Source organism: Pezoporus occidentalis, unplaced genomic scaffold (assembly GCF_034315485.1).
Source record: "Pezoporus occidentalis ecotype Australia unplaced genomic scaffold, CSIRO_AGI_Poc_V1 ctg74, whole genome shotgun sequence".
Taxonomy (NCBI): domain Eukaryota; kingdom Metazoa; phylum Chordata; class Aves; order Psittaciformes; family Psittacidae; genus Pezoporus; species Pezoporus occidentalis.
This window is the reverse complement of record NW_026916093.1, coordinates 1,601,323-1,628,009: the sequence shown is the minus strand read 5'-3', so window position 1 is coordinate 1,628,009 and position 26,687 is coordinate 1,601,323. Positions and strand designations below refer to the sequence as shown.

At 38.3% G+C, this 26,687-nt stretch overlaps 1 protein-coding gene across 20 annotated transcripts in view; it reads right to left on the bottom strand.

Moving 5' to 3' along the window:
* The window catches only part of ROBO2 (roundabout guidance receptor 2), a 1,081,280-nt gene that overhangs the window by 107,422 nt on the left and 947,171 nt on the right, over positions 1 to 26,687 (bottom strand). For 11 of the 20 annotated variants that reach the window (XM_062602003.1, XM_062602002.1, XM_062602001.1 and 8 more), the window contains 3 exons: positions 25,634 to 25,772; positions 10,684 to 10,811; positions 7,330 to 7,341 (listed from right to left, as the gene is read on the bottom strand). In XM_062602003.1, the coding sequence (XP_062457987.1) occupies positions 7,330 to 7,341; positions 10,684 to 10,811; positions 25,634 to 25,772 (279 nt within the window). Of the gene's footprint in view, positions 1 to 7,329; positions 7,342 to 10,671; positions 10,812 to 25,633; positions 25,773 to 26,687 lie in introns of all 20 variants that reach the window. The other 9 variants (XM_062602000.1, XM_062602008.1, XM_062602016.1 and 6 more) reach the window with 2 other exon arrangements.

Sequence of the window (26,687 nt, the reverse complement as noted above, 5' to 3'; positions counted from 1 at the left end):
TTTTAACTATGTTCTCTTTCCTTGATCATGTACAATGTTCTCTTTCTTCCATGACTTTGTCTTCAGGTGGATGGTTCTTCCAATGCAAATTAGGAATGGGTAGGTTCTGGGGATAGCAAATGATCCATGAAGCCCTTCACTAAATCAGTAATACTATTTTAAAATTACACAGTTGAAGGTGGCAAAACAGGTACTTGGTTTGCATTCTTCTGAAAAGCAGCTTCCCATAACCTAGGGGAGTATGAGTAATCCATAGCTCTGATATCATCTCTAACATTGACACTGCTTCAAAATTAATTCTCATATGTCCTGCAGCAACAGATCAAACAGACAAAATTAGAAGCACAGGGGGCAAGTGGGGAGAACTTTTTGAAGGTTGAATGAAAGGAAGCACTGGAAAAGGAATCAGGCTACAGTAGGGCAGAAGTAGAGAGCAAGGGGAAGTGAGGCCTCAGCGAGTTTAGTACTAGGACCAGTTCTCCTGTTAAGTGTCCTTCATGCTGCCCCTCTCTCATGGAAAGTGAGAAATTCCATTTGTTTTCTTTCTTTGTTTGTTGCTTTCAGATAAGCCATGTACAAAAACACCAGTGTGAAAAGAGAACACTAAACTTTCCTTCATACCTGGACTAATTGTGCTAATTTTCAATTTAAATTCAGGTTGAGAATTTCACATAGAGCAACATTTCTATCTCCATTCGCTCTGAAACTCTGAAGCAGATACTCTCTGAAAGCATGGACGTATTAGCATTTGTTTTTCTTTCTTTGCCAGAGGTGGAAGAAGTCTAGAGAATCAATCAATAAAACCTGCTAACTGTCCTATGTATTTTGACACATGAAATCTCTTTTATCCCTGGATGACCTAAGTGACAGAAGTGAGTTAAATCTGCATGGTGGAAAAAAGAGAAGCAAGATAAACAATAATGAAAGAAGCAGGTTTGGTTTATAGTCAAAGTTTCCCTGACAATTTCGATTAACGTAACTGCAAAATCTGCATTTATTTTAATAACAAAAGTTGAAGCACGCACACACAAAAAATACTATCATGGATTTGTTCTCCCTTCTTTAGAACTCTAGAACTAATGTCAATAAAACAAAACTGTGAGAATAATTAGAAAAATCCATCTCTGTTTTCTACATGACAGAAACGAAGAGCATCTATTTTGTATCCTCCACCCCCTTTTCCAGTTGTCTGAGTTCAACAGCAAAGCATTTCTGAACCCCTCCTCCTCTTTGTTTTATGGTACATTTAGATATTAAGTTTAAATACCTGGTCTGAATTTCATCTCAGCATTAGACTGTAGCCTCCTCTCATTTAATCATACATCTCTGTTTTATTATAGCTTGTCCAACCACCTCTTTTAAGAGATCCCTGTGCCTTACAGATGCTCCCAGAAAATCCCTTCCACAAAGCCCTTCACTTAGTTTTGATGCATATAAAGAGAGGCAACACTGATTCTGTCTGCCCAATAACTTAAATTACTCAGGACTTTCTCTATCCTAGACAATGCTTTCTAACTTCTTTCTTTTTCCTCAAGTCTCTCAGATTCAGGATATACCACTTGCTCAGATCAGATAGAAAAGATGCGTTTTCCCAAAATCTTCACATTTCAGCCTGCTTGCTGATGTAAACCGCACCATTACAGAATGGCTTTTGCTACTATACTTTCTGTGAGTTTAGCAAACAAAACAAATTATGCCAACAAAACAACATGTAATCTGCCGTGATTCCTTTTCATGGGAGATAGCAGGAGGGTTTGCTGGTAATGCGTTTAAAAATGAAAAGCATACCCCTTGCTGATATAGTAAGATTTCATCAAAATAATGAGCGTAATCTGGTTATCTCCTTCAGAAAAAAAGCATGAATTCACATGGTGAAGAGCTAAGAAGACGATGAGAAGAGTAAAGAGCTTAGACAGGCTAATAAGCTACATCTACAGTGAGAAAGATGAATTCCTGGCTTGTTTACGCTTGAGAATAAAAAAGGCAGAGAGGACAATCTCTGCTCAATTTGGGCCACTGTTAAGTGAAGAGAGGAAAAGGAGCGAGGAAGAAAAAAAGACTCTTTATGGTGACTGAAAATGCTAGTGTTCAACAAATAGGGCACACAGTAGTTTTGCTGTTGAGTAATATCCAGTAATTACCTAACTGTAATATGGCTAGCAGCAACTGAGCAAATAAGTAAAGGGAAAAGTGAATAGATTAATGTATTGAGCTCCACATTGCTCTTAAAGGAAACGTAAGTGACTTAAAGGAAACATAAAGGGAAAATTCTGGGGGGAAGCAACCAACACATCAAAAGACCTTTTCATACACTCATCTTCAAAGACTTATGAAGATACCCAGAATCCACTGAAGTAAGAAAATAATGCCTTCTGATTTGAGCATGCTTCTGGAAGGTTAAAAAAGATTTACACACTGAACTTCCTAAAACCTTCCCAAGCTGGAGTTCAGCAATAAAAAAATGGTGCTTGATCACTTCCTGCACTTGCTGTAAATGTGTTTTCTCTAATATGAGTGCTAGTAAATACTTGGTGCCATAGTGGAATGAGCCAGGATATCACAATATGACATGCTAAAACTTCCAGTACATATACTGCCATCTTTCACATCTATCATTGAAGAAGAATCCTCCTCTATCAGCTCTTCTGTGTTTCTGTTCTGACTGCTATCTGGCATACCTAAGAAGACTTGGAGGAGCTGGAACTGAAGCCATGTTTTGTAGACTAGTACTTAAATGCTGGGTGGTTAATGTGCTCAGTGTCCACTTGCTAAGCCATTCTGGCCTATATACTCCAAACATATTTCTATGGTATCTGAAGTCATTACAGGATTCAATTTTATGTCCAGTGGCAAAAATGGACTTTTGCCAAAGTAGAAATGATGGGACTTTAGGATTTTTAGTCTGGTTTTTAAAAGGCTAAGAAGCGTCAGGACAAGTCAGCTTCATATTTTAGCTCTTCCTGGTATACAAAGAAATCTCAATTTCATTCCATGGCAACCTTTTCTCTTTAATCTGAAGAATTTGCCTATTTTATACAAGAACGATGTGTTATTCTTTCACTCATGGAAAGAACAAATCCAAGAAGCCTAATATCCACTCATGTCCTTACCCTCTTCTGAAAAGTTCTATAGGTGGTAGCAGGCAGACAGGATATTTTCCACACTGTGATACAGATCTGAGATTTCTGCCACTGCCAAGCATGATCTCACCTCTTCCGACACACACCAATTGCCATTACTGAGCTTTTATAAATCCTCAGTGTCTCTAGTGAAGGTGACATATTCATGAACATACTAAAAAGAAAAGCATTCATCCTACACAGACTTTCCCTACAAGAGTCAGAATGGAGAAGAATAGAGAGAGATGCTTCTCACCAATCTGCACCATCTAACAACAACAAACAACATAATTTCTAGTCACAACACCTAATGCACTTTAAGATACAGTCCTTTCTATTTTACATTTCATGCTGCACCACCCTTAACAGATCATTAAGTCATGCCAGGCTGATTTATGTCATGAAAACTTCCCAGAGCAGAGTGAAATCCATCATACAGTCACATTGCACTTAACTGTGAATAGACTGTGTTTAATTATTATGAAATTTGGAAAATTCACAGCATGTGTCTTATTTGTTTCTCTCTTCTTTAACATGGGAGGGAAGTTTTTGTAGCTTGGTTGGTCTCCCATTAGTGGGAGATTCTCCTTAGTGAATTCCAAATACTTAATTCCTATCCAGGTGGCAAAAGTATTGCTATTTGCTGCACGTAGCTTCTTTCTGGGAAGAGAAGTCATAATAAATGACAATAAATTAAGTAAATCTGACATACTGCAAGGCAACTGAAATGTAAAGAACTGTATTTTCACTTGGATGTAGTTGAAATCAATTCGAAAACTGAGTACTCTGTCATCTGAATGACTTCTTGGATGATTAGTAAAAAGGTAACTGAAACATCAGACAGATCTTCATAGATCTTTAATTTGAACTTCAGGTCTCCCTTCTCAAAGCAGTTTAACAACTGCTGTTGAAAAGAAGGTTAGTGCTACTTTCAGTGGGACTATATGAAACTTATGCTCCTCCCACCTTTTGTGCTGCTTTTAGCAGCTATTTCCCCATCCAACTGCCATAAGAAACACAGCAGAATGCAAAAGTGAAAAAAAAAAAAACCACTAACTTGCTCATCTGGAAAATCCATCTAATGAGTTAAAATGGTCTAAATAGGGATAAATATCTTGTTTCCTAAACCCATCTGTTGTAAATCCTGTCAGAAATCTTTTCAAAAGGTTATAAATAAGAGAACATCTATTTTAGAAATGGGTAACACATTTATGCCTAGCAGCAAATCCAAACATGACGAGTAATCTGGCATAGAGTTGTTAAATTCACCAGCTGCCATCCACCTCGGGCAGAATCGTACCTCGTTTTGTCTATGTAGTATGTACCATATGCTAATAACTGCTTGAACATGGCCATTGGTAATCTCACTCCTGAATTTTCCACTCAAGCTGAAATTTAAATAAAAATGTCACAACTAACAGAATATAAATATTTGAAACAGGAAAAACTGAATAGAAAATGAAAATTATTCCATTTGCAACAAGAATTGCAATCCTGGAACATTAAAAGTATGTTTCTCTATTCTTCAGTGACAAGCCATTGCAAGAAAATGGTTTGGTCTTGTTTAAAACACAACAAAGACAAACCCTGTCTGCTTTGAATTGGAGGTAGTGATGAAAGGTAGAGGTACCTATAAAAGTCTCCGGTGTTACAAAAGAACATAAACTTTGAAACTGCTTCCCTGCAGTTTAACATATACGTATGACTACATAAATATACTTTCCTTAAAACATCAGCCTCCTTGAGATCTGCAAGCTTGCTACCATTGAGTAGTGTTTGCCGTAGCCACCTTTCTGTAAGGAGAGGTATTTTTGCTCTGCATTCTGGTGAGCTTCCTGAACAAAAAAAGATGCAACAAACTTTGACTCACCGTTCTTGTCAAATGACAATTTTAACAGAAGATTGCTTGGGCTTCTTGGTGGAAAACTAGTGGCGGAGAGGGAAGTTACTTTGTTTTGACTTAATGGGCTTTAAATTTTCAAAACTCAGGATAGGTAGCTGCCTGCTTTGCCTACTCTTTGAATGAAACAGAGATATGAACCGTAGAGATCAGTTTCATTTCAGATCCTTAAGCAGAAAACAAGAAAGATATAGCTACTGTATGGACAACATTGCCTTTTCTGCAGGCACAGGAACAGATGAAAGTGATGTAAAGAAACTGATCTGCTTATACACGGCAATTACACACACACTTGTACAGTAGTTCTATATGTTAAGTATCTTTGGGGTTGGACTTATTTACTTAACAATCTTTTCACAGCTCACAAAGACAATCACTAAATTAAATAGTTTGATAAAGACCATATGCTCATATAATAATTAAGATCAACCATTCTAATTTGTTTCCTGAATAAACCACGCAAAAGAAGAATTTCCTTTGTACCAGATGTTCGCTTGCAACAATATAAAATAGCATAGGGAGGGAATATGCCAAACTGACAACAGAATGGTCACACAAGTGGACCATAAACCTGGACATAAGGACTTGAGACCAGAAGCCTCTGTATAAGCTTTGAAAATGGAATCATGAATGACTCAATGAAAGGTCTTGAAAAAAGAATCCGTGGAGGTATCATTAACATTGCTGAAACCTATCATTTTCTTGTGACTCTCCAGTCATCTGTTTTATGTGGCTTTCACAGAGCCTGAAAGTCTCTACTTTGTGATGTTTCTTCTTGCCTTTAAGAGTCAGCAAAGTGAGAAAAATATCTAGAAGTAAAATACTTTTAATGCTGTAGCATTTTCTTAGGGAATGAAGAACGAGCCATAAACCCTCCTCTCTCTGAGAGGTTTATATTACAAGTATACTAAACTCACACTAGAGTTTCTAAGCAAAGGAAAATTTTCTTATGAATTTACTCCAGATTTACACTGTTACATCTCCTGGGAATTAAGTTCTTGAGAACTAGCATAATGCCAGAATAATACAGTAGTGACTGGGGCTTAAAGCTTGCTATCAAAATCCCAAACAGAGGACAGTGACCTTCCATTCTGCACAGGGAATTCTCCAGATGTCAATAAGCTATGCTGTGACTGCAGAGGTAGTTGGCTTGGTTCTATGTATGCTAGTCTAAGCAAGTTAATAAGCATGGGATCACATTAGTTCTTGAAAGAGAGGCTTAACCTGGATTTTACCTTTAAATTTTTCCAAAATTTCTTCCTCTTAACAATAAAGAGCTGTGACAAGTTCAAACTCACAAACTTTAGTCAAAACCTAACAAAGGTTCTGCCTAAAGACCAAATCTCTCATCAATCTCCATAAAACCCAGTGCAGACTTCTCACGCTAATCCAAACAGATCAGAGTAATCTTATTATTATTCTAAAAGATACAATTAAACAGAAACTACAGGAATCAGAAGAGCAGTGCAACTAGTTAAATTATTTAGAAAATTCATATAGGCACAGAGAAAACATCTGTGAAAGAAAATGAAATAATCTGTTCAGGATATTTTGGAACACCAAAAGTGAATTTCAGCTACTGACAGTTACAAATTTTCCATTACGCTCAGTCATACTTTTATAAATCTCAGAAATAATTTCAAAGGCATAGGAATAAAAAGTAAAATTTTCAGTGTGAAAATTAAAAATCCAGGGTTGTGTTCCTCTGGACTTGTTATTCCAAACAGCCTGCATCCTATACAGTGCATTCCAAAATGCACTCCAAGATGACCAAAGACAAAAAGCAATGATGAACTTTCATAACAAGCACAGAAATCGACTCTATTCCCTCTTCGATTTTAGGACTACTTCATTTCAAAACTCTCTGAAAGATACAAGTAAGACAGGACATGCAAAGCCTGTGCTTTTACTGCTATGCAATAAAAGCATAATGAGCTGATCGTGTAGGGCCTGATAGAAGCTCACCAAAGTCAAAACAAGCCTCTCTGTTGATTTCAATGGCTTTTATACCAGGCCCTTAAAGAGACTGTTAAAAGCAGCTGAATGAGATTTTGGCTAGGTATCATCACACCCACCCTGTTTAGATGATTGGTATTTATTGGTGATTAGGCAAATGCATTTACACATGACACAGCAGAAAACACAAAGTTTGGAAAAAGCACTTTGTCAGTCAAAATCACTTGCCTGGGGTTAGACAGTTAAAACTATTAAGCACTGGCTGCTAATTCCAGCCAGTTAAATGCTGTTGCAAATGAAAGATGAAGCATTGCATGAAGCCATGCTAAAATGGATAGAAGGATGGTTACTTACCAACGGGGCGAGCTGTTGACATTACAATGGTGTAGTGAGAACATAAAAAAGAAATTAAAAAAAGAAAAGAATATCTGTCAGAATGCATGACGTGTAATGTTACCTTCTACTATGGATACTACCATGATTGCTAACCCCTCAAATGACAGCCTAAGTACAATATTTACTGTTGTTGCTTAGTCACGTGCCACTATTATCACATTTACTTGAGCATAGCATCTAAACAAGCTGACTGGAACCATTCTCTGAGAAGCATTTTTAGTATCTTCACATGCCATCATCAAGTATCATTGTTAATGCCTGATAAAAGAAAAATTGCATTGCATTAGCACAAACTTTCGGACCAAGATGAACACATTAATTTAAGCCCCAGACTGCCAAATGTCATGCCAGTAAATGCAAGGTGTTTGCTTTCTGAGTCAAATACCAATTGAATTTTAAGCATGACCAGTCAGTACAGCAGTAAGGGCTACAGAAAGCCCAGGACAGTTTTTCTCATTCAATAAAGGGCGTGAAAGTTTACAGCACACTGCTTTTTCCTCACTGACAGTGCTGATGAAAATATAACAAATAGGCTGAAATGGCCGCAGGGATTTCAAGCCAGAACTTCCCAAATCACTGCTTAGATAACTTCTACTTCCTAAAAACATTGCTGCTAAATGATCGACAGTTTAATACTGTTTCAGGCTGATACAAAGATTGAAAGCTGCTGCTGCTGCTGCAACAAGTTGATTTCTTGATTATAGCAACAGCCCTTCATTATACTTGTGCTCGGGAAGAGGCCTGTCAGTCCCTCTGTTAATAAAATAAAGACATCCCCTTTCAGAAGAGCTGAAAAGTTGGACATAAAATTGACTCCAGGTTGCAACTGTGTAGGCAAAACTTCCCTTATTTCAGCAGCAGAAGTAGCTACAACATTCTGAGCAACAGCACAGGGATTTCCCCCCACACCTTTTTCTTTTTAATAAGTTTACCAGCTCTATATGCTTATGTGCAGGCTAGGGCCAAATGCAATATATGCAGATGCAAAGGTAACACAGTATGCAAGGACTTTCTTATTTTTCAGCCTTTCTATGGCTTTATCTCTACTTTGCAATACCCACTTTGTTTAACTATCTCAAGCCTGCTGCCCCTTATCATCCCATCATCTATTTGAAGACTTTCTGGCTTCTGGTATTATGGACTTATTCCTTCTTCTGCAGAGAGATGGGGAATAAGGGTGAATATGCATCTTTCCAAGACAGGGCATGAAGGCTCAGTCACAGAATTCAAATTCTGTTGTTGTTTGTGCCTCTGTAACACAAACTTCCTGACTGCATCCTCATCCCTTGGCTTTGAGAAGATGGAGCCATGCATGAAGGAGCTAAGGATTATGCTGTTGTTGCCAGGTTTGCAGTAGTAACTACATAACACCTGCAAGGAGCAAGGTGCCCTCAAAGTACATTCTGAAATGCTACATGGTTTTGCTCTTCTGCATGTCAAGCGGTTACGGTAAAAGTGCTTTCGGACAAAACTGGCAAAAGTTTAAGAATTTATAATTAAGGCTTCCTCTAACTAAAAAGACTGTTGTTTGTGGTCCTGTTAAAGTCAATGTGAGTTTGCTCAGTCCTTTGTTTTCAGAAAATTCAGAGTAATAGCCTTCTATATTGAATTTCTTGTTTTTTTTTTTTCTCATTTTCTGTCATATTCTGAACATTTAATATGCTTATAATATTGTGGTTTCTTTTGTGTTGGATAAACACTATCTATTTGACTGTAAATGAGAAACCCAGGGGGGTGGTGAAGGGGGGAGAGTATCCAAGATAATGAAAACCTGCTTTTACTGCAGGAAAATCGATTAAATTATATATTTCCTCAGGTTTTTTTCACCTTAATTTCATCAAGTTCAAGCTTCAGTGATTTCAAAGGATTTTTTGCTTGGTTCTAGCTATTGTTTATATCACAACTCTTGGTAGCAAATCTGCAAGGCTTGCTCCAGTATGTAAAAAGTAGACACAAGCCTAGGAGCGTATAAAGTCCAGTGAATTGGTTGCCAGGTTTGTCGGATACCATGACTGTGCCTGTGACAAAATAGAGTGAGAGTATATCTGGGAGTTCCCTGCAGTGACTATTTTTCTTATAATACATAATGGAAGAACAATTTCTTACACAAGCATATAGCAGGTAAACCCATTTCTTCAGCTTAAAATGGGAAGAGCTGCATTATCACTTATTGTCTAAAGTGAACACTGAGGTGATATTTTAGGAGATGGATTATCACAATAATCTTTTTTCTTTGTTATATACTAACATCTCCCCCCCAGCAAAGCCACTCGGTTCTTTTTTTTTCCCCTTTGAATTCAGCAAATTAAACTGAACTGTGTCCATGCATTAAATGGATGGAAATGGAAGCTGGCCTCTTGGGTCAGTTGACCCCAGTTCTAATAAAGCAATCCATTGAGACTTTGAACATTTGATTTAATGTGTATGAAAAGAGGAGGACAGATAAAGCTAAAAATGTTTTTATTAACCTTTCACAGCTCTACTGAAAACCATCAGCATGCACCACTAAACTGTGAAATAGTGTCTGCATGATATCCATTGTACCAAATTGCTGCTTATCTTTTGCAATGAAGTAATAACTATTATATTTTATTTACTCATATGGAAATATTAGTCTAGAAACTTTTTCTTTCCCTGTAATCTTTAACATGTCTATATCTACTGCCACAAAAGACATTTTGGCAACTCATTATTCTACCGGTCTTAAAACCTGCTCACATCAAATAGCAGCACATAAACAATGAGTGGATATCAGAGACCAAGAATATTTTAGAAGAGAACAGGTTAGTCTTTACCTTGTAATACTTACAAAATTTAATTAGAATTTTCTTTTCCTTTGGCTAGGGTTCATCTTTCAGATAAGGAGTAACGGCAGAGAGTTTAATTATGGCAGAGCTAGTCACATAAACACATCTGCACTATGTTTGCCATTAATAAACATGGTTACTTACTATATTCCTTATACTGACTAGAGAAAGAATAATACCCTAAGCTGATGGCTCACATATTAAAGTCTATGCTCACAGTTATGTGGTGCTTGCTTATGCATATATATGCATCTGTTCAATAAAAAACAACAACATTGGAACAGCTCTTTAACTGCAGGGAGATTCTATCCTACTGGAGCCAGTTCAGATTTTGCTGGAAACACAAACAGGACCAGGATTTCACCTTTGTTATAAATCAGTGCATTTCAGGCAACGGCAAAGGGTATGTGAAACCCAGACAATACCAGGTAAGGACATGATCCACTTCATTAGAAAGCAACTTATCCATATAGGGGACAGGCCCTCCCTCCACAGGAACACTCACCTCGCACAGTGAGGGTAGCAGAAGCTTCCACTTTTCCAACTCGATTCTCGGCAATGCATGTGTAGGTTCCTTCATCTGTGCTCATGGCCTTCTTAATACGCAAAGTATAGTCATCTTTGATGTCATACCTGCGTTACAGAAAAAGAATGAGAACACTCTCTCTGGACAACATTAATGAACAAAAACTCTCACCTGGAACATGCCAGTCTGAATCTATCCTGGAGCCAACTTTGGAAGATGAATTATTATCTAGCATTAGATAATTCCACCAAGCATTAATCTTCATGACATTTTTATTGCAGTCTGCATTAGTTAAAAACTTTACATAAAATTAGTATTGCTATGTTCACTCAGTATTAGGGCTTTATTAATAATATCATTCACTTTGTCCTTGATCTAGAGCAATAAGATAAAATTAAGCTATCAGACATCAGTTATCAATACATGACAGCTCAGGTTTATCATGCCTTTAACTATGTGAGCTATGCTTTTTACCTTTTGCTGATTTGGAAATTTCCCTTTATATATAGTTTCTCTCTACAGCAGCAACCCCATAGGGACACTGCAAACATGTTGGTAGGATCTGACACTACACAATTACAAACAATAAAAAATATATTTAAGCTCTGGAAGGTGACATTTATTGAAGAGGAACATAAAAGGAGATTTATCAATTTCACGAAATGATTCATTAAGGGTGGACAATGACATTTTCTCTTAAAATAAATCAGAAATAATTCAGTTATGCTTTGTCTGTTTTTTTGTTGTTTTTTTTGTTGCTATTGCTGTAATAATTCTAAAACTATGAAGATGTATAACACTTGAAATAATACAAAGTACTTCAGCATGCAGTGAACATTCATTCTCGAAGCATTTAGAGCGCTTACACCTAGAAAAATATTTTCAGTTAAACTGTTATTATCCTGTACAAGTCATGCTTACATTTTAGGCTCTAACAAACTATTGTAGGCTCTGATCCAAAGCTCATTTATGTCAATGGGAGACTTTGTCTTGTATGAAATTTCTTTGGCTTCTAAATCAGGAAACCCCTGTTTTTCAGCACTGATATTTTACTCTTGAAATACTTTCTTGTAAAATTATTTTCACCAACATTTCTTCTAGACATAAGCCCATGATACTTCAAGTCACCTTGGACCTAGAGTTAGCTTCGGATTCTCATGCATTAAACAGTGAAATTGAATATGAAACTAAAGAGATATCTTTACTGCAGGAGATGTCAGTACTCTTTCTCCCTGCATACACACTTATGACATAACTTCAGAAGAATTAATTTACTTTCTCTATGTTATACAGTAAAGAAGACCTTGTAGACTTGTTCAGCAAACGTACTGAAATCATATGGAAGAGCACCCTTAAATGTTTTGATGAATAAGAATGCAGCGCAGCTAGTTACAGGAATGTTGTAAGCCTCTATGATTATTTTTAAATGCTTATTTCTGTGTACATAATACACATTGCTGTTGGTTCCTGTAGGATATGTTTGTAGAGAGAGCACTGTGTGGTAACAGAGTTTAAAGCATCTTAACTCAAAGGATACTATAAGTTGAAACATTTAAAGTTCTGTTATGTCTAATTAAAGCTCACAACATCAATTAGAGCATTAGTAGCAATTCTAAGAATAAAGACAAGTCAAGACATCTTTTTCACACTCACCACAATACATCATTCCATATTCACTAAGTACATGCTATTCATTAGCAAAACAAAAACATTTAGAAAGACCAAACTGAGGTCAACCATTCCTGTCAGAGATAAGCACAAACACATATAATACCTTTTTGTTAGGAGTTACACTTAATCACATGTAAATGCAGTACCTCAGGTTTAACTAAGGAATAAGAGACATGCCAAGGTGAAGAATAAGCACATGCCATGGCAAATGTTTAGGGACAATTTTTTTTGCTAGTGTAGTGACATTGAGGGGGATAGCGGAGAATACTGGAGAACTTACTGTGCAGTGTCTGGAGCAGTACAGATCTATTACAACTACATTCAACAGCTCTATGCAGTTGAGGAACATTTCTTCTTGCCTGCTCACAAATTATGTCATTTTGCATGCTGTGCTGCACCAGTCAATGGCAAATAGAAATCACTGTTTTCATAAGACAGAAAAGGCAAATTGCCTCCCTTAAAAATCTCAAGAATATGACAACAGTACCCCACAACGATGGAGCAGTTATTTGCCTTGGGCGACCATAGAATTGCAGCAAGAAAAAATGGTTATTTTCTTGACATGAGGCCAGCCCTAGGGGACTAGAAATATAAAGTTGCATTCAGCTCCTGTAAGATGAGAAAACTGAGATCTGTTGTAATATAAACATGAGCTGGATATAGGAATCACAGCTATAAACCTGGACAACAATTAGTCATTGATTTCATTGCTTTTCTTTGGGACAAATAACATCCTTGTGTTTCCCTTACCACTGCCGAGAGAAAACCAGACGGGCAGTGGGACTGAACCTGAGTGCTTGCTTGAACTGGGATGCAGGCAGCCTGGGACAGGGCCCTCCAGTCTGTTGCTGGGCTGCAGCTGACTCGCTCTTCTTCATGTCACCAATGTGCTGGTGCAGGCATGCCAGCCAGCTGCCTTGGAGGCTTCGGCAGCCTTTATGTCTGCACCTGCCAATCATGCACATTGTGCAAAGGCTGCATGGCATGCCAGGACGCAGAGCCGGTACAGCCATCATCTTCCTGTTGGGCCGTGAAACAGAGGGTGGCGTAAACATGTCACTATTTCAGGCCAGTTATCAATTACTTCAAGGACAGGTCCAGCTCTTCTGGTTTGCTCCTCCAACAAGGCCATACTGGGATATTGGACCACCCTGACAGAACATGGCATCTAGCAATTAGATTCATATATAGATGGACCCATGGGACATTATAACCATCTGCTGTGCTGAAGTATTGAAACGCTGCCCCTCAGGCATCTGTTCCACCCACGCTGTCCCCAGAAGTCACCACGGTTCGGTGAAGAGCTTTGACAGATGAAGCAGGAAGGAAACTGGCTTTTAGCCTGGTCCGCAGCAGCACAAGGGACTTGTGTGAGAAAGGGACCGTGAAGTAACAGGGAGTGAAGCCTGAATATGTTTTCAGTTTCTCAAACATCCATCTTGAAGAGTGTTTCGTCTCTTCTCTTCCCCAGAGCTTCCTATTCCCATAGCAAGATGCTTCTACCTGAGTTTGTGGAGACGTTCAGTCTCATCTGGATTAGTGATACTGAACACTTGGGAATCAGGATCAGAGCCTCTCTGACTGCTAATCCCAGTCACAGAGAGATATTACCAGACTCTTGGACTGATGATGGAATGGCAGAAAACCAGGGTTTACTGGTTAAGTTGGTCCTTAACTCTGACAGTGCACTAAGAAGGTAATGCCTTCAGAATATGTGCAGTGTCAAGAAACACCTTCTGACACATTGCCCAAATATTGCTGACTCCTAGCCAATTAATGCCAACATTCAGCTAAAAACACAGGGTGTCAGACACCAGTTCCACATGTTTATGGCCATCTAACTGATTTTAAGTACTTCTCTTTGCTAAACATTTGGAGGTGCTTAACCTTTTGGTTCAGCTCAGACTTCAGCCATCAGACTGAGCTGGGAGAGGTCTTTCAAACAGCCTTTAGATACAAACCAGCCACTTTTGGGCACCACGTTACATAATTCCTCTTCTACCAGTAATAGTTAGAGCAGGTCTGCTTTTAATTAACTGAGAAGGAAGGGGTGGGCAGGGAACTGGAAAGGAAAAAAGAGACAGACAACAAGCAGATGAGAAAACACTGCTGGTGAGGAAATTCTAATAGAAATTGGGTGATTTTGAGTGAAATCTGGCAGTTTCTGGCACATATGAATGCATTCATTGTTGCTGGTTTTGATTAATGACAGTTGTACAATAGTATGCTGACAGTCACTGCCATACAGACGCAATTTTTTTCGTATGAAACACTGCTGAAAATGCAACCCAATCAGATTTGGCCCCTGAACAACATGTGCTATCATCACTGTACCGTGAATTGAGATTGATTGGTAACCAGCTGTGACAAAGTGGGAAAAAGAGCCTTGTCTTTTTGCAAGAAAAGAGGAAAAATAAAAAACTGAATTGTGTCAAAACCATTGCCATCTGCTCAACCAAATAACACAAAACAACAAAACACATTAACTGTTTTTAAGGATATCAAATTAATATCCTGAGGTTGGATTCATTCATTGGCTTAAGGATCTAAGAATGCTCTTGAATTGAACTGGTTGTCACAGTTATAATTTTCCCCCCACCACCCATTCAAAAGTGATCTGTCCATACTCAGTCACCATTCTTCCATGGTTATCGAATAACAAAAAGATAAATTACTGAACTTAGATAGATTTAGCAATGTGCTGCTTTGCATTTGGTATGCATTTTACTGAGTGCTTCACAGAACCCCTGCATTCCCAGATTGTCAAAAATGTGCATGCAGCTATGCATAAAAATACATTCATCTCTTTATCTTTCACATGCACAGGTAGCAAAACTGTGTCTGCAGCTGGAGTCATCAAATTCCTAGATATCCAAGTAGGTCCAACTGGTAATACAAGAAAGTACTTGCTTCACCAGTGTATTTGAAAGCTGTGAGAAGGCATTACTGAATTTAACAAATCCAACTCAAAAAGTCGTATTTCCTGCTACAGGAGTTTACAAGAGAAAAACGTCGCATCTTAACTGTTGCAAACTGGCTTCAATAAAATGTACATCGATTTATACCGGGCCCCTATTTTCTTCTAAAACATTACTTCAAAATAAGTAAATAAAAGAATAATCTTTGTATATAGGCTTTGCAGGCTTCCTTTTTTTTAGGGATGGCACAAAAATGACTTTGCTCTATTTTCCTTTGCCTGTTTGCCAGGCAGTTTTGCAAAACACGCACAAAGCTCCAAGATTACTCACAACATAAATGATTAGGGAGTCCAAACAGAGAGATGCTACCGGCCAAAACCAGAGTAAACAGGAGGTAGTTAAGGAGGCTTAAGCTTCTGTCTCCACTTCTCTTTTGTGGTGCTGGCACTTCAGCTCCCAGTATAGTGCCACAGCTTTTCACTGGCTCCTAGACTCTGTGCCAGATGGAGGGAGCCAGAGAGGAACTGCAGTGAGACAGGAAGCATGAGCTCAGTTACCTGCTTCAGCCTTGTGTGATCCAGAAGCAGAACAGAGGGGCCTCCACCTGCATTCCCATCAGTGATGCAGTCACCCCTACTGCCAACTCCCTTACAAGAAAGGGTGGGTTTTTTTTTCACTTCCATTCTATGCATTGATAAGTGGAAGAATAAAGGAGCACAAACCCATGTGAGTGATAGCTTTCTGAGGCAAAGATAAAAGAGTCTCTGTTTTTCTCTCACTACCAAAACCTGAATCAGCAACAGAGGGATGCACATATTTGCGTGCACTGTTCTCAAATTACTGTGTTGTAGCCCTGAAATCAAGGCTGCTTGTTGCAGGGTGGCTCTAAGACACTGCTTACAGCTATGATAAATTGAGCTACCAGGAGCTATCCACAAGGTGCTGACAGGATGGCTGCCACTCACATCTACACGTTCAGATTCCCATTTATTTTTTGGCTACACCATTCATTGCAGAGGAAGGTATAAAGCAATGTTACATTGGCTTGAATTTCTTCGTGCGAGGCATATGTGCAAGCAGTCATATAAAATGGTTCACTGAACTTATGCCAACAAACCAGAAAAATAACTGATACAGGTTTATAGAACTGATTGACTATTTTGATATTTTTATAATATACTGAAAGTGGGTTCTGCTTTACTCCAAAACCTTTTATGAGTTGTGATCTGCAGATTATTTGTAATTTTTTATAGTGGACACTCTTGACTGCCATAACAGAAAACACAAACCCACGCCACACTGTACCTTAAATAAAGGCATTCCGTGAAATGGCCTAAATCTCATCAAAGATATATACAACAGTCACTGGGCCAACACTGTGAAACCATACCTACGTTAAAGGAAATAGTGGTTTACAACTTCTCTGGAAGCATTGCACTGTGCGGTACCACTCTCACATGCAAACATCCATATGTGACAGCATGTAACTAGTGCCTCACAAAATCAGTAGCTGTGCACCCAGGAGAGAACCAAGGAAGAAAAATTAAGACTGCTTTTTCATTTGCTTTGAAATGGAATCAGTGACTCAGTAGACTCTAAACTGATGCAGGCTGCATCTTCTACCTCCACATCTCTGTCTGAACAGAGAAGTACTCACAGAATTACCACATGATAATTATCCAAAATTGGCTTCTGATTTGATTTGAGTTCGAGACAGAGCTTCACATTTCAAAAACTAGAACATCAGTGGAAGTATGAGCTAAGAGACCATGTAATGACTTGGCATGGAGACATATCCTCCTATCACCAGAAGTAGTCCCTTCCCTCACAGATGAGACACATTTGTCAGGCACTTGGGGAGATTTGCATTATTAATGCCTATGCCATAAATTCATCTGTTAGAAAAGCACCCTCGATTCTCAGGGTTACTTGCTCAGCACATGCCACTGAAATTAAAGAAAAGCAAAACACTGGTATTTGTCCATCTCCTTTTTGTTTAAAATTGAAATGATACTGCAAGGGCTGGGATGCAGTAAGAAAGTCTGAGCCCAGAGTGGCATCTTGCACTCACTAAATATGGCTTAATGCATTCTCTTTTTTAACATGAGCACACAGATTATGAGTAGTTTGAAATAAATAGAATTAGTGTTGGCCTGTCTATTATTATTTGCCTTAGATGATCTTAAGCTCCTTTCCAACCCTAACGATTCTATGATTAAGCATGATAAATGATTCCGATAAATGTCAGAGAACTGAATACCTTCTAACCTGTATTTCAAATCAGTAACCAGCCTTGCCGCGCTAATTAAAGATGAAGTCATGTTCATGTTTTAATGAAAGTGCCTTCAACACTGCAGTTGAGCCAGAAGTTATACTATTAAAAAGTACATTTTGCTATTGTTAAGTAATGCTCAGAATAGGACTTAACAATAGGAACTGGGAAGTAGTTCTTAGGGTTAAAACTTTAACCTTGCAGTATTTTAACAGACAGTTTTTGCTTGTTTTTAACTGAGATGAAAACTTTTGTATCTCATGAAGGGATGGATACATGTTACAGCACAAGAAATCCCTGCAGGACAGTCATTCCAGTAGCGCCAATGATGCTCAGAGCTCTTGAATCTCAGTCCCACTTGAACATAACCACCAGCTTCCTTCTTCCTGCTCTTCTGTGGGTTTTACAGAAAAACTGCACAGTTAACTATATTCACATTTTCATTCTGCAATTTTAATAGTTAATAAACTGATAATAGTGATCTTAAACAGATATCCTTACACTTTTCAAGAAAGCAGGATACCTCAATATTTTGAAACTTATAAATACAATGTATAAACTATGTGATTACTAAGCTTTTACTTCATATACTCTGCTTTTTAGGCACTACAATGAGTATTTTGAGTGAAATTCTACATTAAGTAGAATTAAGTTATTCTGTGAGTAGAAAATTCAGAGAAATCCATGTTTGAGGCTACTACTGCTGGCATTAAATTTTGTTTTAGAACTCTGCTAGTGGCTTCATTAATTTCCTGAAATGTAACAATTTTAGGATGCTAAATAAGAGAGAATTCAAAAATAAAACATTCTCTTGTGACAACCCTATTTTAAGTGCACTGCCAGTCATCACTTCATAGATCACCAGTGGTTCACACAGCATAAAGAGAAAACATGTAGACAGGACACAATTCCTTTATGGTTGCTGTCCGTGGAGTTGTAAAGCTATTTGCCCAACCTTGACCCTTATGTAACCAACTGGAGACTGTTTTCATGCATCTGCAAACAGACTGCCTGAAACAATAGCTCTTCTTCAGCTCTGTAGTGAGGACTGACACTTAACATGAAGCCAATTTAAATGTCAATGTTATTAACCATTTCTCTGCTGATCAGTCTAGCAGAGCCACACATCTAACATTTTGCTCACAGCATTTACTATTTCATACAAACTGAATGGTAGATAATACTGGGTTAGACTGTAGACCTCTGGGGTAACTGCGGGACAATGCATTTACAGGACTTGCTTCAAGGCCATGCCTTGATGGATTTAAAACATAAAAAAATACTCTAATTTACACTTTCTCTTGGCTATTCATTCCTCAGAAAACTGTAAGGAATATTGTTTTCACTTACAGAACAGGAAGGGATCACTAACAGTCAAAATATTAATCAGAGAAGAGGTATTCTCAACCAAAAGAATAACAGAAGGGGGTACCCCACCAGCACTGGCCTACATCATCTTGACACTATATAGACAAAAAACAACCAATCCCTGCTTCTCTTTTACCCCTCTTCACCTATCTCTAAATGATATCTCTGGCTTTACAGAAGTAGTTTGCTCAAATGATTCAACATAACAGCTAAAAATATGCTTACACTGCACTCCACTGAGATCTGCCTGTGTTCAGTTAGGCTTCATGGATTCCCTGCAAGTACTGCCGCTGCTTGCCCTGTGCCAGAGATGTGCTGCATTAAACCCAAGATAACAACATCCTCTGAAAACAACCTGTACTCCCTCCAGATGTAAGTAAGAATACAAATGACATATTAAACCTCCTTCATTCACTGTCTCTTTTTGACAAGCTATTAAGTTCATCCAATCTTCTCCCCTATGCTCCTCATAAAGGGACTTAATCTCTCCTTGATGCTTTCACTTAGGAAACAAAAGATGGGCATGCAAATCATACTAGATCTAACCAGAGGTGATGAATAGTACATGTGATACAGCTAATATGAAAAACAGCCCTTTTCCCTGACCCTTTATTTAAAACCATTAATTGTTATTAATTGCAACAGAAATTTGCTGATGTAACCAAAGATTATATTCATTACACAACTAAAACACACTCTTTAATTAATTTTCAATACACATTAGACTGCATTTTGTTACAATCTGCAAAGAGATTAGCTATACCAAAGCACACAGCACTGTAGTGTTATTAACTCATATTTCATGGAAAGGTCATTCACCCCTTAGTTGTATCTAGAGGAGGCTGTAGTTAAATACCTCACTCTTCCATCTACAGAATACAAATAGAATTATGTAGCACTGTGTTGATTCTTAAAAATTACTGTCTCTCTGGCTTTCAGGTGCTATCCTGTGACCATGGATGTGATGGATTGACCCGGGTTAGATGCCAGATGCTTACCAACTGTCCTGCCCTGAGGAGGAATGAGAGGCAGAGACAACATGTGATGAACTGACCACAATTCCCATTCCCCACTCCCCTATGTCACTGGTGGGAAGAAGGTACAGAAAATCAGGAGTAAAGTTAAGCCTGGGAAGAAGAGGGGGTGGGGCAAAGGTGAAGATTTAGATTTTATTTTATCATTACCCTGTTCTGATTTTTATTGGTAATAAATGAAACCAATTTCCCCAAGTTGGTTCTGTTTTGCCTGTGACAGTTATTGGTGAGTGACCTCTCCTCATCCTTCTCGCTTCATGAACCTTTTGTTGTATTTTGTCTCCCCAGTTCAGGTGAGGTGCGGGAAGGATAAAGTGACATTTGATGAGCACCTGGTGTCCCACCAGGCTCAACCCACCACAGTGGAGAAATGCAAATGCAGAACACCCTGGTTATCAGGCCCTATTATCTACTCTTAGAAAATCTAGCTTTTTCTGAGTTTACTGGGATAAGGTTTGCTTTCAGTAGCATTTAAATCCACTTCAAAGATTTTGGAAGACAGCTATATATTTTTTTAAACTTCATCGTTTACCCTTAGTATTGAGCTCACAAGAAGCCACAGAGGAAAGCACAGAACTTATAGTAATTACTGAAAATGCACACCTATCAGAAGTATGACAGACAGTATTTCTGCACAGGCTATGTGTATACAATTACTTTTCAGGCACAAAGAGGCCAGTTTTAAAACCAGCAAGAAGTAGACATAAAAAATAACACCTACACAGACTTTTGTTGGAGCTGACAACAGTTAACTCTATGCATTAAGAATGCATTTCCCCAAATAATTTTCCACGGAGATTCCTAATCTTTAGTAAATAAGAAAGGTTACTGTGCTGTTTATGATTTTCACTGCTGTGTGTCACTGCTTTGTTTCATTTAATAACCTACAATCTCTTAACACATAGCAATATATTTTGTGTAAACTACACACTATTTTCGCTCTGAAGCAACAGCCATGGTTCTCTGCCTACACTCACATTGCATAAGAGGTGTGTAAAACAAACACCTCTTCCTGCTGGTGCAGTTGCCACTTTTCATCTCTAGTACAATATTCCTCTAATCAGACAGTGCCTGTAAATGCAACTTACGAGAGCAGGTTGTAATTTCATTAAAGATGTATTTACTGAGCTAAACCAGCTGTTCTGAGCTGGAATGCAAAAAAAACCCACCAAACAGGCCCATGTGATTGCTACTCAGCCATTTTTAAGGCAGCTGAAAAATACATTTGCTGAGCTAACCTCACTCTCCCAAAGAGCTGGCACTGCTAGCTTCTTCTGTGTAAGAGGTTTGAATAGTTATTACAGTGTGCCATAAATTTTAACTTGTAATTAAAAATCTCTGCACTTCCCCCCCCCCCCCAAAAAAAAAGATAAAAAAGTCCATATTACTTGCTATATAATTACAGGCTATGCAGCTGCTCTCTTCAGCTTTGCTAGAAAATTTGAAGACATGAAACGCTGTAGAAACCACATTCAAATTTTGATTCAATTGGTAGTCACAGATATGCCACTCTCATACTCTCAAATAATATTGCTTTCTTCCTGTTACCAGGACTATAAAAGCAGACAAATCAGAAGTTGATCCAGGACACACTGAGTTCCTCTCCACGCAGGAGACCATCAGCTCCTTAGCAGGAAAGTGTCATCTCTGGTTCTGCCAAGCAGATATCAAAGCGAAAACCACCTGAACATGTGGCTGGAAAAAATCTTTAATGTCTAAAGACTAGTTTTGTTTAATTTTCAATAGGTCCTGGTCATTACACATGGCCACAATTGTCTGAATTGCTTTAGTACAATTTTTTGTGCCAGTTCCTTGTGTCACTTGCAATGAAAAGAAACTCCATACATGAAAGAGTGAACCTAATATTTCAACCAAAGGCATAGGACTGGTGACCGCATAATACCCTGTTCACTTCCAGTAGTTTGACATGTGTTATACTTAACTCTTCCCTAGCCTTTGTGTACTGTGGAAGCTATGGTATGATGCTGAATTTTTAGAGCAATTAAAATAAAATATACACCAAGCACCTCTACCCTTGACTCACAATGAATTTCAGTCTTGGGTCACTGATCTGAAATCAACAGCTTCTGGGAAAAAAGCTTTACACACCCCAGACTTAGCAGTGTACTTTGTTTTAGCCTGTTGGTGTAGTACCAACATTGTTACTGGTGAGCTTTAATTTGCTGGGATTGGCTTAGTCTCTAAAAAGAATTTTCTACCCTCAAGAATGCAATTCATTCATAATGAAAGTCCAGTAAATTTATAGTAAAAGGACTATGAAAACAGCCTAAGTCACAAAGCTGTTTCCCACTGGTCCTTCTTATCACCTTCTTAATTCCTGCCCAGCCATACACAGAAGAGCTCCATGGTGTATACCACAGTATTTGAAACCTCAAGTCAGGTGTACAAGATCTTGGACAAGTAACTTCCTTGACTGGTAGTGAGACCTATTTTTCCCAGGCATTTTGAAAACTTCCACTATAAGAACCTTTTTAAGGTTTTAAATTCAAAATATAGACTATCATAGTCGGTTTCTATCATCTATTCAAAATAGCTAAAATTTGGAAGCAAGCCTTGCACCTTCAGAATAAATTGAAGTCCATCTGTTCTCAGTTTTAAAGCATGGTTATTCATAAATTTCTGGATAATTACATAGAAACTTCAACAAAATGGCCAAATTACTTTTTTTTGTAGTCATATTTTCAAACATAATAATTCCTTTAGAAACTGCTTTTTTCCCCCCTCATTCAATCCAATTGCAACTGGAGATGCTTACAGTTCACCAGGGACCTTTATAATTAAAACTGTAAAAGCCTGAAATTATTTTCCAATTATTACTCAACACACCAATCGGTGCAGCAATACTGTTTATATTTGTCACCAGAAATTACTGTGATTACTTTTCTCTTTGCTTTCACATGTGTCACTAAAAAAACCTAAAAGGAAAGAAGACAGAAAAACAGAGAAGGATTTCTGAAGGCTATGGATGTAGTATCACTGATTCTGGCATTCAGCAGGAGAATCACAGAAACAAGATGCATATACAATTTCAATTCATCCCACTTTGCCAGCACTGAACTAGACACTTCTTAAAGCTGAACTAACAACAGACACATTTGAAAATGTGCACTAACTGTTGAAACAGGTAGCTACTATAATTGTCTCACAATCTAGGGATGAAGCCATAGGAAATTATTAACAGAATGGAAACAGACAGATGTGCAAAGAACGTCGTTAGGGATAGAAACAAGAAAATGGATATTGAAAACTGTAAGACAAATAGCTGCACAGATATGCTCAGAAGAATTTCTGTATACAGAAAGAATTAAAAAGGACAGTCCTTGAGGGATTCATATTTAACTGCAGATCTTTATAATACAGGAGCTCAGAAGATAAAGCTAGTTTTGGTTTTGCCTCAAGAAAGAGAAAATAAAACCCTCCCCACTTTGTCAAGGAGGAAAAAACTTTCCTCTTTCTAAGAAGAAATTTTCTTCTTAATGTATAAAGTTGCTCTATTATCATTTTCTCATCCATCTATTCATTTAGACTACACCTGAGCAGATTTCTTTGCTTGCATTAAAAAATCCAGAAAAAAATAATAGTTTTTCTTTTAGCTGTTCCAAGTTTATCTTCCTTGATTTAAGTATCATACAGCATGGCTTGGAAATTTCCACTTTTTGGACAGTGAAGGTTCTGCTCATATACCTTGCTATACAAATGAATACAATTGAGAAAAGTAAACATAAAGTCCTGATCATCAGAGGTGTTTGCTTTTTTAGTGTATGTTGGACTCTACTAGATGACCACAATCCATGCTGCTCAGGTGGTGGTAACTTGCTACACAGGCAGGGGCAGTGGTAGTCCTCTATTCCCTGAGGTGGTCTCCAGTGTCGGATTTGGAAACCTTGCCCCTTCTTTACACACCCCCCCTCTGATGCTCTGGGAAGCAGAGATAAATTAAGACATACTCCCACAGTGTGCTTGAAGATGCTGAAACAAAGTTAATAAAATGTTAAAGAGCAGTGCAAAAACACTGCAAAACATTGTGAGTGGTTTCTGAGTCTGAAGTTGATTATGACCAGAATGTATCTGATGAACCTTCTCTTCTTCTAGTTAAAAGCCCAGTGAAAACTTTCTATGATTCCTGTTACATTTCTTCTTTACAAATACATCAAGAGTGAACAGTAAAAATTACCCCTAAGGCCACAATACTATGTTTTTCACAGTCAGATATAAAAGAAAACAAAGGAACATAGTCATTGGAAAAAACCTAATAAAAAGTTAAACCTAATCAAAGGCAGTGTTTGTTCATCTTCTATTACTTCTGCTTATAAGATTTAGAAGTAGACATGATTTAAAACAACAGAAGTAGCACAGCAGTAAGAACAAATCACAGAAGCACAATGTATTTACTATGACTACGCTACAATGCATGGTCAAATGGCAAACAAAGAGAAAAAAACTCATCCTGCCATCCAAAATTCTGATCTTCAAAATATCCTATGTACTACATGCATATACATCTACCGATACAATTAGCAAAACAGCCATGTAATTTTTAAACAACACAAATTAGCCGCAAACACCATTGCAGCTACTCTTTTTTTAAGATCATGATTGGAGGATCAGAAATAACAACTGACAGCCAGTCTATGTAACTCTAGTGTTTAAAGCACTGAAGAACAGAAGCTTTAGATTTTTTTTTCTCCTTTCTTCAAATTCCTTTGGCAACATCCCAGGAACAACCAACCTTTGTCTTTCCCTGGTAGGAAAGAACAATCAATTGTGGTGGGTGAAAAAAAGAGGCACTATTCATGTCTCCTGTTGAAATTAAAAGCATGGTGCAAAAGTGAGTCAGGTGTCACAGGGCCAGACGGATCAGTTTCGTTATGCAGAGCTGGGTTCTAATTCCTGTTGCCAGACCTATTTCTGTGTTAACATCTTTTAATCTAATAATGATTCAGCATCAAAACTAGAAAAAGTTCCAGAAAGCAAGGACCAAACTCTGTTCTGTCAGTGAAAAGAAGCCAAGATAATTTAACATCCTTTTATGACAGACTCTCATCTCCTGCTTTCTTTGGAATTTTCTCCACATTTGTTCCAGACTAAATGAATCTTTCTTGAACACAAAGGGCCTGTTCCAGATTTCAACTTTGTTTTCCCCTTCTGCTAGCCTACTATTTTGATTCCTCAAGAGGAAGGTTTCTCTCTGAGACTGAAGAAATATGAGCCAAGAAGCCAACAGAGCCTACCACAGCACTCTGCTTCCAATTCATCCTGCTAAGCACAATGGAATGGCTCTGCAACTCTGCAGCCAAATTTTCTCCCTTTAGTATCAGCACGTTATTATGAAGGCTGTTATCACCAGTACATTCCTAAAACATCTTTACTTTCTCCAGCAAATTCAGTGAACGCCCATTTGTTTGCAATACCTACACGTCACTTTTCTTCCTTCCACAGGAATCCATTATCTGGACAACTCAAGCCAGATTGGGTTTCCCTGCTTAGCTGGCTCTGGAACAGGTTTTGTGGTGCCAAAGACCACTTTATGGGAAATAAATTTTGGCCATAATGTCAAATAACAAACTATAAGCAGTAGGGAGCGATTCCAGCATTACTCAAGAGTTGGAATTTGAAAGTGTGGGGAACATGAATGTTGGTCTCACCTTCCTCTTGGTAAGTCTGCATCATCTTTCTTCCACCGGACTGTGGGTGTGGGATCCCCCTGCACCTGGCACCGGAAATCCACAGCCTCCTCCTCCAGCACCACTTGGTTAATCGGTCGCCTGAGAAACGTGGGCCGTTCTTGAAAAGAGATATTAAAATTCCTTAGTGAGTCAGAGGGTTGAAATGAACACTTTCGACTTTTCAGCATCTTTCTGTTTACCAATTCACAGAATGAAGAAAGGAGGCTGAGCTCCACAAATTCACACAAGTGGAACTGATGATGTGCATAAAGAACTAGGAAGACTCCAGGCTGGAGAGCCAGGGGCTGTCGCATCTGGCCCTCATGTGATAGCTCAGTGCCAGCAGAAGGAAGCTTGTGCTAGCAATGACTACCCACACACCAAGCAAGCAGAGAGGTCTCCAAGGCCATGCCTTTCCCTGTGAATGTTTTGGCTCTGCACTCCCGGATACACAGAGTGTGATCTAAAATCTCCTGTCTGCCCTAGCGATGTATGAGCTGCCAATGGAGATATCCTGCCTTTGGCAATAATCAATATCTTTATGATTCATAGGAAAACTAAACTCTGTGTTATGAATCTCAGCCAACTGTGGACTATGTCTACAGAGGTCAGAGCTTCCCTGATCCCCATCACTAACTTCACCATGGAAAACTAAATTAAGACCTGAATAATAAGTCCTGTTTACCCTCGTTATGTTAGCCTGCACAGCTACAAATATTATTAATCATCATAATGTTGTGCAGGCCTGCTTAAAATCCAGACACAGAGCCACAATCTGATCTCAGTTATACTGGTACAAACTCAAAGTACCGGTAATTTCATTTGAGAGGATGTCACTGGGGTTAGTTTCCAAGTTGCTTTGGATTGCATGAATTTTGTTCTGTCCTCCCCTAGCCATACCACACTTTTATTGTCATAAATTATTTCTTCTAGTCAAACCATTGTAACACTGGGTTTATATGAAGCAGTATTTCAAGACAGGGATTTATTATAAAGATATTTAAAACTGGTTACACACTACGTTTCACATTTC